This window comes from Micromys minutus, assembly GCF_963924665.1.
Source record: "Micromys minutus genome assembly, chromosome: 13".
NCBI lineage: Eukaryota > Metazoa > Chordata > Mammalia > Rodentia > Muridae > Micromys > Micromys minutus.
In genome coordinates this window covers 7,735,473-7,748,670 of record NC_137982.1, presented here as the reverse complement: position 1 = coordinate 7,748,670, position 13,198 = coordinate 7,735,473, and the positions used below count along the sequence as shown (strand labels likewise).

At 49.0% G+C, this 13,198-nt stretch overlaps 1 protein-coding gene across 2 annotated transcripts in view; it reads right to left on the bottom strand.

Annotated features, from left to right (window-relative positions):
- ABL1 (ABL proto-oncogene 1, non-receptor tyrosine kinase) overlaps nt 1-13,198 on the bottom strand; it is a 101,386-nt gene that overhangs the window by 9,023 nt on the left and 79,165 nt on the right. For both annotated transcript variants that reach the window (XM_080927043.1, XM_080927044.1), the window contains exons 3-7: nt 12,647-12,942; nt 8,929-9,201; nt 3,524-3,608; nt 3,025-3,202; nt 1,366-1,550 (exon numbers count right to left, since the gene is read on the bottom strand). In XM_080927043.1, the coding sequence (XP_080783169.1) occupies nt 1,366-1,550; nt 3,025-3,202; nt 3,524-3,608; nt 8,929-9,201; nt 12,647-12,942 (1,017 nt within the window). The remainder of the gene's footprint in view (nt 1-1,365; nt 1,551-3,024; nt 3,203-3,523; nt 3,609-8,928; nt 9,202-12,646; nt 12,943-13,198) is intronic.

Sequence of the window (13,198 nt, the reverse complement as noted above, 5' to 3'; positions counted from 1 at the left end):
AAATTCAACTGCTGCCACCACAGGGCACTTGGAAAAGTGGGAGTCATGAGAGGAGCTTCTGAACTCACCACTCCTACACCCAGTCTACCAGCAGACAACCAAGCACATGGAGGCTTTTTCTTTTATACTCCATGGCTAACTGAAAGGAAGAAAGGAGTTAGTTGGAGATTGATCACATGACAGACAGCCCCTAGTGAACCACCTTGGCTATCAACAGCTGCTACACCATTTCCCTCTCATGTAGCAGTTTCTCAACCTTCCTAATGCTGGGGCCCTTTAATATGGTTCTTCATGTTGTGGTGACCCCAAGCATAAAATCATTTTCATTGTTACTTCATAACTACAATTTTGTTACTGTTATGGATTATAATGTAAATACTTTTGGAGACAGAAGGCTGCCAAAAGGGTCATGAGAACCACTGTACTAGAGGGAGAAAAATCAAGCATTATGAATCATCCAACCTAAAAGCACCCATCTCTGCTAACGTACTTAATGAAAGAAAAGTCAACTCAAATGCTAGCTGTCACCCAGATCTGACCGTGCAGCGTCTAAGAAGACTGAAGCCAGAGGCACAGAGCAGATCATAGCGCAGAGACACATGAACAAAGTCTAAAGGGAAGGTGACAGTTATCAATAGATGAACAGCAGGGAAATACAATCAGCGATGGCAGACAGAGGCTGGAGACACATAAGACACATCGATGCAGTGAGAGTCGCATCTGGCTCCCAGGTGAAGCAAATATAGAAATGTGTATGTGCAAAACAGTATGTCTGGAATTTGTTTTAAAATAACAAGAGGCAAGGGAGTGTGCAGGGCACAGGGCTCACTACTCAACTCCACCTTTGGTCACCCTTGGCATGAAAAGTTCTTAAAGCTGGACAATGCGGTGCATACCTTTAATCCCAGCACTTGGGAGGCAGAGGCAGACGCAGAGGCAGGTGGATTTCTGAGTTGGAGGCCAGCCTGTCTGCAGATTGAATTCTAGGGCAGTTGTTAGAGTTGTGTAGAGAGACCCTATCTCAGGGAAAAAAATGTTCTTTAAAAATTAAAATTAACAACAGGTGGCACGTCCACATGAAGTGTCCCATCTCTTCTGCAGAGAACATAATTTTGGACGCCACCCGCAGGGTCAACTTCTGCATCATGAAATCCAAGCAGCAGACACGGACTGGAGACCTGAAGATGGTGCTACTCTGGATCACTCTAAAAGTCACTTTCGCCTTATGTTTTAAAGAGAAAACAGGAGTTTAAAATAATCCAGAAACAACCAGAAGAGGATGTACAGACAGAGGAGAGATGGACATGTAGCAGTCAAGAGCCAGCGAAGCAGAAGGGGAACCCCTGGCCAGGGCCCAGCCCTTACCCCAGACGTCTGACTTGATGGAGAACTTGTTGTAGGCCAGGCTCTCAGGTGCTGTCCACTTGATGGGGAATTTGGCTCCAGCATGGGCTGTGTAGGTGTCCCCTGTCATCAACCTGCTCAGGCCAAAATCAGCCACCTTCACCAAGTGGTTTTCCCCTACCAGACAGTTCCGGGCAGCAAGGTCTCTGAGAAAGGAAAAGGGCCATCTGTGGGTGCTTCTGGCTGACCCCCCCCCCCAGCTGTGTAGCTCCCCTACTACTGACAGGAATGATGCTGACAAAAGATCAAGTGTAGTCCCGGACGCTTTCAAATGCCCCGCTGCAGAGCAACAGTCCCACAGCAAACACTAGTTGAGCTATGACAGCAACACCACAAGCAGACAGGGAGGCAAGGGAGGCGGGTCCTGCCCCGTGACCTGGAGCACGTTAATTACCTTGGAACTCTGCTGCCTCACCCATAAATTGAAGACAGTAACAGGGTGTGCCTTGGCAGCTGTATGTGATATCCCTACTTTCCTCTTCCTTCCTGATGCAGACTCAAGTGTGTTTGAGAAACTCTCCCATAAAATCACCTCCCGATTCTTCACAGGAGGAAGGGTCTAATCTTTGGTTCATGGATGTTAAGCATGAAGTCCTGAGGCAACAGGGAACTGAGGAATGAGAGGATGAGGCAGCTCAGGGCAATGACTGCACGATACAGCTTGATCACCAGCAATGGGAGAGAAATTAAACACACAAGAGTTGTGCCTAATAGGATTTTTGGTGAGGCATTTTAGTGTGTGAATGGAGGGGGAACGGAGCTGGCCATGCAAGGAGAGCCAGAAGTCAGGAAATCTCAATTTGCAGCATCAGAGGCTACACTTTGCTGAGCGACAGGAGCATTTGGATTGGGCTCTCGTGGAGCAGAAAAAGATCTGTCTTCCGAGGGGCTGCCAGCATTTCACACACGCTACTTATTCCTGGCTATGAAATCTCATGTGGAGGTTTCACACTTGAGTTAATTGGGTAGGAAAGGTCACCACAGTGGCGTGGAGAACATCTTGCATGACGGAGTTGGGCCAAGCCCATCAGGCTCCCTCCTGCACAGGTTGTCACTCTGCTAGGAAGCCACTTCCACCAGCAAAAGCATGCAAACCCAGATAATTGTGGCACACTTGAAGGTCAAAACACTCTGGGTTTTAAAAACAGCAACTGGCTTGCATGTATATAATTCTCCAGCCATGGAAACATCCCAAAACCCAGGGACAGTTGGTGGACAAGGAAACACAAAGAAGAGGGAAAGCCATACAGTGAAGATAAGCCCAGGCAGAGAGAGGTCTTTACTGAGTGCTGACCACGGAATGCTCGGTTTCAGAGGGAGCCGAGATTATCAGGAAGGTCTTTTACAAATTTTGTTTAATATTCCACTAAATCCAAAATGGCTCAGAAATGAAACACTTCTTTCCCTGGGGATTAGCTGCTCCACTGGCCCAGGCCTTGGACCCGAAGCACTTAGTCCCGCCAGCGGCAAGCAGCACTTACGTCAGGCACTTGTGTCTGCCTTTGTTTCGAGGGCCAGTGAGCTGCCAGGACCAAGGCTGGGAGCTGAGCCCTAAGACCCCACAGCTGGGTGTTCTGAAGCAGGGGTGAGGCTGGGTAAGGCCGCTTTGCTCAGCCCTACCTGTGGATGAAGTTCTTCTTCTCCAGGTATTCCATGGCTGATGAGATCTGTGTGGCCATGTAGAGCAGCACCACGGCGCTCACCTCCTGCCGGTTACATTCCCTCAGGTAGTCCAGCAGGTTCCCATAGGTCATGAACTCAGTGATGATGTAGAATGGAGGTTCCCGGGTACACACCCCTGACAACAGACACGGAGGCTTCAGCATGTGGCTCTGCTGCTAGGGGAAGGATCCTAGGAAAGTCAGCACTGAAGGAAGGGCTCCTGGCCTGGAGGAGGGCTCAACAAGTAAAAGCACTTGCCACGAAGGCCTGACCCCAGAACCCACGTGAAGGTGGAAGGAGGGAACTGACCAGACAAAGTGTCTTCTGACCTCCCCCACATGCCCCTAGACACTCAGTCCTCTTTTATCAGGAAGTGATGCCCACTCAGCCAGACATCTGGAGCAGGACCCTGCACATCAGCAGCTGGTGGCCCTCTTCTGGGTCTGTGCTTGGTTACCTAGCAGCTGCACCAGGTTAGGGTGTTTGATCTCTTTCATCACTGCGGCTTCCTTCAGGAACTCCTCCACCTCCATGGTGTCCTCCTGCAGAAGGTAAGCGTAGATGCATGAGATTTGTTTAGCTGGAAAGTGTCTAAGAGGAAAAAAGACGGCTTCAAAGACTAGGACAAATAGTAGTGGCAACCTTCACTCAGCCTAGGCCACTGCTTCCGATGAACACTGGTTACACTACCCTTGAGAGGCTCAAGGGATCTTGTCCTGGCGATGTGAAGACTCCTGCGGGGCAAATTCTCACTCAGGGCATTATGGATCATAATATGAAATGTCACCCAGGGCTCATGTTGTTAACAGCTGCTCCCCAGCTGGCTGTGGAACCTTCAGGAGGTAGGGCTTGCCTGGGAGGAGTTCTCACTTTAGGCAGGCCTCTAAAGGTCAGACCCAGTATCTCCTCTTCCTGAGCTACAATCATGGGACCAACTTTGCCACACACTCCTGTCACCACGAACCAAACCACTCTGCCATGCTTTCTGTAGTGATGGACTGAAACCCTTTGACACCATAAGCCAAGTTGGATCTTTTCTCCTTTAAGGTGTCCTTTTCAGGTATTATGTCTGGCCCAGCAAGTCAATGGGGTCATGGGTCAGAGTGGCCTGGCACTGCTGCCTAAATCTTCTGTGGGGTCTTGGAGAGATGTGCAAACACTACAGAACTATTTCTACAAGCACAGTTCACTTCCCCATCGAACACCCTTAACATTAAAGAAGAAACAGTGTGAAGATTCTGAAATGGAGCTGGCTTGAGAGAGCCACTTTCCAGAATGCCTCACACTGGCAGAAATAGCAGACAGATCCTGAGCTACTTAGGTATGCAGCGTCATGAGTACCTAATGAAGCAATCATCACTGACTGGGGGGTCAATCACCCAGATTCTAAATCAGTCTTACCAGCAGCTCTGATGACTCACAGAATTATCTGTGTAGGTCACACAACACAGGGCCAGAGATGGGCAGACCACCACCCTTTTCACCTTTCCAGGTTGAGTCTGAAGGGCTGTGGTCTACGCTCCTCAGCCTCCTTGAACCTAAGTCACTGTTCCTTTGAATCAACTACCACAAACAGGAAGCAGCAACAGTAAGTGCCGGGGTCTCCCTAGCTGCAAGAACAAGGCTCTGGAGGCAAGGAGGACAGTAGGCCCAATGCGGTGTCTGCAAGGAGTCTGCCTGTGTGGTACAGAAGAAGCTTCATGAAAATCAGCTTCCCTGGGCAGATACCTTCACCAGAACTCATGCTAAGTGTGGAGCTGTCTAAACAGTTGGCACTGTGGCTGATCCAGTTCCTGCTGTGGAAAGGGAAGTGGCACTCCAAAGGATGGACCAACCTCTTCTTTGCTTTTTTACTTTGGTCAGCCACATTGAGAAGCAAATCATGGCCACAGTCAGTGTGATGGCTTGTTATCACCAAACATGGGTTCTAAAAGGCTATGGAGATGCTGTCTACTGCTCTTTAACAACACGGGCTGCTCTAATGTTACCACAGCATGCTGGCTGTGTGGCTGCCCAGCTGTGCAGAGGGCATTCATCCCATGCCACCCACCACTGGCTGCTGTGCTCTTCAAGTTTCTTCTGTTCCTCAGCTGTCTGACAGCCAGTCTGGCTCTGGTGTGCAGCCCTCTGAGGTACCTGGTGACATACTATGGATGCTTGACAGAACCAGGAGGTAAATGCTGCACTATATAACTGGTTTTGACAAAACTGGTTACTGTCCAGTGATACTTTAATCTTACATTCAAACCATCTGTTCTGAAACAATGCACCACAGTAAACTACACAGAAATCACCTCAGAAATCTCATTTGCTGTAGAGCCACCTACCCTTATCTAGAAGACCCAGGATCTTAAGGTAGAATTACTCAAAAGCACCTTCCTGTTGTGACTACAGATCCCCTCCACACACACACACACACACACACACACACACACACATCCCGTCTCTCTCTTACACACACTCCCTCTCCCTCTCCCTGTCTCTCATGTACGGAGCAACCATTCCTTGCCTTTCTTGTTCCTTTCAGAAAAAAAATCAGTGTGAGTTTGTCTCCCCCTGCTGGAACTAGACATGATTCAATTAATCATTTAAATGACAACCTAATGTTTTTAAATACTGAAATTTAAAAGATAAAATACCAGGGAGCTGGAGAGATGGCTCAGAGGTTAAGAGCACTGGCTGCTCTTCCGAGGTCCTAAGTTTAATTCCCAGCAACTACGTGGTGGCTCACAACCATCTGTAATGGGATCTGATGGCCTCTTCTGTCTTGTAGATTCACACTCATAATATATAAACAAATCTTTAAAAACAAAACCCTCCCCATTCCAATTTGTAAGGTCCCTCTGTTTATTTTTTAATTCATCCCACCCTTTTGAAGACATTTTTCCTTTTCCACAGTCAAATAGAACATGAAGACTTAGGTGAAAGAAATGCTTGGAGGATTTTCCTTTATCTCTTCATTGCTTGTGCTTATGCGTACTGGGAAAAGAGAGGTCAACTGCCCTCTTCACAGGGCCTGCAAGGTGCCACCCTAATGGGAGGCAGAGGAACTTGGAGACAGTGCTATAGGATGACTAAGAGGATGGCTTGTTGGCTATGCTGACCTAGTTCTCGGCTGTGTGAGACCCTGGCGGCGGAAAGCCCCACAACCCTCACCCCACTTGGCTATGAATCTTTCTTTTCTTCTGCCTTTCCCTTTTAGAGGCAAGAACTCATGTGATAACCTCAAACTTCCACTCCCCTGCCTCCAGCTCACAAGAGCTGAGATTACAGCCATAGACAGTGCCTAAGGCTCTGTGCATAGTAGACAAGCACTCTGAGCTAGGCCACATCTTCAGCCTCCGGACTTATGTTCAGTGACTGTCCAGCAGGGATCAGGGACACACACTCTGACTGCAGTGGCTGTGACCTCTGGCTGTAGGGATGGAACAAGCACACTGCTCATTCAGAAGGAGGACTGGCTTCCTAATGAATACTGCTTTCTCACAGGCACTGTGAAGGAAGTGCCTTACACAAGCAGGCCTTGCTAATCGCTGCTGGTTAGTGGGAGGAAGCAGTGCTCTATGAGTCTGCTGAAGGCCACCAGGACTCTCTTGAAAAAGTTTCACAGCCAAAGTCAGCAAGGGAAGTCCACTGTGCAGTCTTCTCAACCTGTGGCTTGCAACCCCTTTGGAGATATTTACAATTCATAAAAGTAGCAAAATTTCAGTTCTTAAGTAGCAATGAAATAGCTGTATGTGAGGTCACAATACCACGAGGCACTGTGTTAGGGGTTGCAGCATTAGGAAGGCTGAGAACCACTGCCATAGAAGATGTTGAAGGATTTTCTAAAGGGGCAGAACTGAGGCTTATGTATATTTTCATGGGGTCTGAGGAATAAGACTCTAAAGGGAGGAGATGGTGAAAAGAGTTGGACTTGGGACCTGGGTGCCTGGGTTTGAGTCCTGGTTCAGGGCTCCAGTTCTCAGCTTTACTGGTGATGCATTGTTACCTGAGCAATCTCTCAGCACCTCGAGCTGAGGAGGTGCTGTATGGACGAGTATATCACACACTCAGCTCTGTAGGCCACTCTAACTTAGTAACTGGCCAGTACTGTAAGTTGTGTAGTTCTCAGCTTCCAAAGAGCAAAAATCCTTTACTCCCATCTGAGAAATGGGTAACAGATGGCAGAGCCCCACTCCTGCAGGGCTGGGCAGAGTGTGGACAGTGCATTTAGTAAGTTGCATGTGTGTTGAGTTAACCCTCCATAGTGAGTGCACTGCCCTTTTCTGGTCAGCTGCCATGCAGGATTACAGCCGGTACCCACCCAACAGACCCCATCACTCCTTACCAACCATGGCGCATGCACTAATGAGGTTCTTGCAAAATTTCTCAAGTCTTAACAGAAAATACCAGAACAGAACCTCCGCTGGAATACCTCTGCTATGCAGAGCTGAGCACTGCCCATTGAGGGGGCCTCCCAGCTGTGGAACCTCCACCTTCTTTAATGTTTTGGTTTTACATGTATTTGTTTGTGGTGTGTGAAGGGCATGTGTCATGGCACATGTGTGGTGGGAATGAGTTCTCTCCTTACCATGTGGGTTAAGGGAGCCCTTGGTGTGAGGCTCAGCTGAGGGCCTTTACCTATGGAGCTGTCTTGCTGCCCTCTCTTGAAGGTTTCAAACAATCCTTCCATCCTTACTGAATCTTGGACGCCCGTGCTTTCCCTCTGGTTGTGTTTGTAAATCGACGTCAGCAGTGCCTAGCCCTCCAAGCCAGTGAGTGACACTGTGGCCTGGTGTACTGGACATGGATTGTCAGTGCTCTCCTGTCTCTCAGTGGCTCTTCCTCAGCTAGGGCTTCTCCAGGCCTCTGCCCTTCCTCACACAAGGGCTCACGCTCTTCTACCCAGTGCAGCCAACACTGCCTCCTCCCTGCACGGCAGAGCCTGACACTGCCCTGACTTGTGGCGCCATCATCGGGGTTCTGTCCATGTCTGTCTGGAGTGGGTACCCAGGACTAAGCCTGTTGGGCAAACAAATGTGAAGAACTCATATTATCACATTTTAAAAGCTGAATTTGGAAAATGCCCAGAAGTACCCCAGGCAATCCCACCCCTGCCCCTCTCTTCCGCCAGCGCTGGTCTGCCACAGGGCAGAGGAGGGGCCAGTGCTAAACATGATGACTGGAACGCAGCCTTGCTCTATACAGTTATTACAGCAAAGTCCCAGTTTCTAGCTTCCTGTCTCTCATTGGCGGAGCTGGGGCGGTCAGATGTATTGACTGGCTGTGCTGAGACACAAGCACACACACAGTCGGTCCTGTGTGTCCAGCAATGGACAGCAGCCGCTCACAGGCTATCATCAGAGTCCATCCAAAACATGCACAAGCAAGCAATGTAGTTCAACACTAGGGGACACTCTCACCACAGGGACAAGCTGGGATCGTGCAGATTCAGGGAAGAACATGAATCACCTGTAAACATGACAACAGTGGAGAGGTGCGTGGCCCTGTGATTTAAGGAAGGCCACAGCCCAGTGACAAGCAGAAGCCTGCCGTGTGGGAACGAGAGCACGCCAGGACACCGCACTCGCCTTTATCAGCCCACAGAAGTCCACATGGGACTTCTCTGAACTCTCATAAGGATGCAGCCTCCATGGCACCCGACAAGAGCAGAAAGCAGGCTTTGAAAAACACTACCACAGAACTAGTGTCCTCTAGTAACCAGCCGTTCCCGACCCTCAGTGCTGGGCAGCGCTCACCACCTGTACAGACACAGATGGAAGACGCTCAGCCTCACAAAGGCAAAATCAAGGCGTCCTGGAGCATTGCTGAGCCGCAGTAGACACCCTCCCCCACCCTCCAACCAGACCCCAAACCCACCTTCAAGGTCTTCACGGCCACAGTGAGGCTGTACTTCTTCCAGACGCCCTCATACACCTCCCCATACTGGCCTCCGCCCAACTTGTGCTTCATGGTGATGTCTGTGCGCTCCATCTCCCACTTGTCATAGTTAGGGGACACACCATAGATGGTGGGCTTGTTGCGCTTTGGAGCTGGGTAGTGGAGTGTGGTGATGAGCCCATCGGCCACTGTGGAATGATGGTGAACTAACTCAGCCAGAGTGTTGAAGCGGCTCTCCGAGGAGACATACAGCTGAGGAAGACAGGGAACAGTCCTTATTCACAGAGCAAAACCCCAGAAGAAAGGCTCTGCACACCGTTTAGAATCACCAGCAGCAGCTTCTTCTAGCAGGGGTAGAACTCACCTGCCTCTGCTGAAACCCCACCCAGCATACCCCCTTAACCTCCAATTTATTACTTTTAATTAATATTTTTACATTACTTTTGTTTTATGAGTATGGGAAATCACATGTGCACCATTGTGTATGCCTGGTGCTCTGAGGCCAGGATAAGGCTTTAGATTCCCTGGAACTAGACTTTCACAGAGTGGATGTGAGCCACTATGTGGATGCTGAGAATAGAACTGGGAGCTTCTGGAAGAGCAGCAGCCAGTGCTCTTAACCCTGAAGAGACATCTTTCTAGTCTCTACCCTCCAATTCAAATGTCTTCCCTCACTGTCCAATCTGAAGTTACCACCAGGGTGGAGGACAGCGTGGTTCCACACATAGCCATTTTTCTGTCAGCACCTTGAAGGCCAGAAGCCAGCATAGCCTTTTCTAAGATGGAACACAGGAAGACTGAGCTATGAGTACTTTTAGGCTTCTCTGTGAGCCACAGCCCTGGATCATCCCACCTCTCTGGATCTCCTGCAGACACAGCAGAGGAGACGGCAGCAGCAGAAAGCGCTTAGTGGGAGTGCAGCCACCTGTGTTTCCTGCTGCTGCCGTGCTGTGGGAAGGAACACTGAGCACCTGACTTGTACCAGCAGCAAATTCACAGTGGGGGCTGTGCTTGGTGAGACAGGCACAGAAAGAAAGGGGTCAGGCTATGACTACAGCGTGACATCTGAATAGCTGAGAGAGGAGAAAGGGAGAGAGGGAGGGAAGGAGAGAGACGAGGAAGCCCGAGACACACATAGCAGAGACAAGACCTTTGGCTGTTGTTATGCTGGGCACCAATGTCATCATGGCCTGTAAGCATGGTCTCCAGGCAGGTGTGTGGTTTGGTGGGGAAGCTTTAAATGGTGTGGTCTCAGGTGTGTAAGGCTTTCAGGCAGCCTAGAGCTCTCCTGCTGCAGACTTCACTCGCTGACCACTCCACTAATCCACTGCTCCTGGGCCAGGGACCTGTACCACTCTGCTTCAAGTTTTAGCTTTCCACACCAAGAGCTAAATAAAACTGTGAATTAGGTGCTTCAGGTTATTTCATTGTGGCAATAAAATACAGGCACAATTATTTTCTTTAGCTTACTGTATTAATATTAGATCATTAAAACATTTGAAAGGAGATAACCACAAGGGGGTAGCAAGCTCCCTTCTCTGCTTGTCCAGAGGTTATGCACACATTTTTTTTGTTTTTAAACTCAGGCAGGCTAAACTTGAATCTCTAATTCTATTAAAATAAAAGTCCAAGACAACCAAGATTTGCCTAGACACGTTCCTCACTCATGTGACAACTGTGGTCTCTCTGTGAGAAGCTGCATCTGCGCAGCAGGACCCTCCAGGCTGAGGAGTCCCTCTCTGACCTCAGAGCACCTAGGAGAGGCTGTGAGCCTTAGTGAGTTAGACTCGGACAGGAGCCGGAGAAGGGGTGAGGCAGCAGAATAGCACCCCACCATAAGCTTGGCACCCACCCAACGCTGTCCACAGTCCTCCCCTCAGTGCTGGTCACAGAACACTGTACTCTGCAGGGTTTCAGGGGACAGCTCCCAGGAAAATTAGATCATTAAAATGACCTCTCTGCCACTCCCAAGAAAGCTGTGACAGAGTTTATGCTCCAACCTAAAATTTACATACCCTTGTTCATTAAATATTAATATTATAGCCACCTGCCTTCAGGTGCCATGTGGCTCTACTCCTAGCCATGTTCCTAGAGTCACACTGTCCACTCTGGCAGCTGAGATCTGACTTACAGCTTTTCAGTGATAATCAGAATGAACACCAGGAGTTCATGGTGTGTCAGGGAAGCAGGTGAAGTTAGTACTGTAAGTGACTTGTTCTGTGCTGTGCTTGTTCTGCAAACACACAACACGCCAGCCTGGGCTCTGCCTCTTCCTGTGCACAAGCCATCTGTGCATTAGAATTGAGCCCAGGTCTTCAGAGCTCCTCACAGACTCTTTCGGAGGCAAAAGCCCTTTAGTTCCCATCCTGATGCAACTCATTCCCCACGATGGCGACAGCACTGTTCTGCTCCCAGGGAAGGCAAAGCCCAGATAACCTAGAGACCCCGGAGCCAACCCTCCTGCCTGCGTTCCACTTCTGACCATGAAAACAATGGACGCTGGGAGGGAATGGAGGGAATGCTCAGTGGTGGCTGCAGGAATAGAAACAAAAGGTAAGAGAGGCAGTCACCCAGAAGGAAGCCCTGTCCAAGACTGCTTCGGAAAAGCACAGAGAGGAAAACAAGAGTTCAGCCATTATCTTGTCCATGCTTATGCCTGTGCAGAAAAACAAATAGAGCAGATCACAGATTTTTTTTTTTTTTTTTTTTTTTGGTTTTGTTGCTATCTTTACACGGTGGCTCACTATGTCATGCTGGCTGTATTCAAACTCAGCAATCTTCCTGCCTCACCGCCCCAAGTGTTAGCTTACAGGTGGAAGCCACCACAGGACACTGACAGAGGCAGGTCTACATAAGCCACTGCACAATTCTCCAAAACTCCCTGTCATACAGGGAATGGCAAGGTGCGTCAGTGTACAGGCATCATGTGTCTCTGCTTTATAAAATGATACACTGCGTAAGTCTGAAAGGCGCTGGCGACAGTGGGCAGACTGAGCTAGGAGACAGAATTAGCTTTCACTGTAGTTTGTCATTTGAAATCATGCACATACATTACATAGACACAAGAAGCAGGCTGTGTGTGGCAGTGCACACTTGTAATCCCAGCACTCATGAGGCAGAGGCAGGAGTGTTGCCACAAGTTTAAGGCCCACCTGGGCTACATAGTGAGCTCCAGGCAAGCCAGTATTACATAGCAAGATCCTCTCTCAAAAGCCAACAAACAAAATGCGTGTGTATAAAATAAAATGTCTTCGCTTTAACTGCAGTTCTGCAGACAGAACATACGGCCAGGCTAGGTAAGTGCCACATAGGGAACCAGAGCACCCTGCCACCAACCACAGTTCCAATGCTGAGGTGGTTTAAATAACTACACGCTTATATATTTGTGAAACTAATGGAAACTCCTGCTGTTTGCTTGGAGGATTCCTAAGATAGCATCTGGTTTGTTTGAAACAGGTCTTGATATAACCCAGGCTGCCCTTGAACTTACTATGTAGCCAAGGAGAGCTTTGAATTCCTAATCCTTCTGTCTAGGCCTCTTGCTGGAATTACAGGCATGAGCCCCCACACCCTGCTTGAGGCATCCTAACGAAGCCTTGCTGCTATAACTCAATGTCCTGGGCTACCATCTCCGTTCCCCTCTGTGCCTCCCACAGCCCATTAATTCACTGCTGGTCCCAGTCAGGGTGTTACCCACCTTGCCATCAGAGGCAGTGTTGATCCTGTAGTGGTACACCCTCCCTTCATACCGCAGTGATATGGATCTCTGGCCTGGGCTGCTCTCACTCTCCCGCACTAAGAAGCTGCCGTTGATTCCGCTGCTCAGCAGATACTCAGCCGCATTTCGAGATACAGGTCCATGATACCAGGAATGCTTCTCCAGGCTGTTGACAGGAGTGATGTAGTTGCTTGGGACCCATCCTTGTCCATTTTTCGTTTGGGCTTCACACCACTCCCCATTGTGATTATAACCTAAGACCCGGAGCTTCTCACCTTAGAGAAAAGAGTAAAAAGACATATCATTGGTGACTGGCTTTCTTCTTGATAACCTTTCTCCAGCACATCTTATTTTCTGGTTAGTCAGGAATACACAGAACAACTCTGCCTCAGCATCTAAGGTCATACAAGTTTTGTTCCTATTGCAAGGAAACATTTTAGGGAAAAATGCTTTTGCTTGGGGAATTAAAAATAGTAGAAAACCCCCATGTTTCCAGCTGGGGTTCAGGTGTCCACTGTAGGAACACAAATA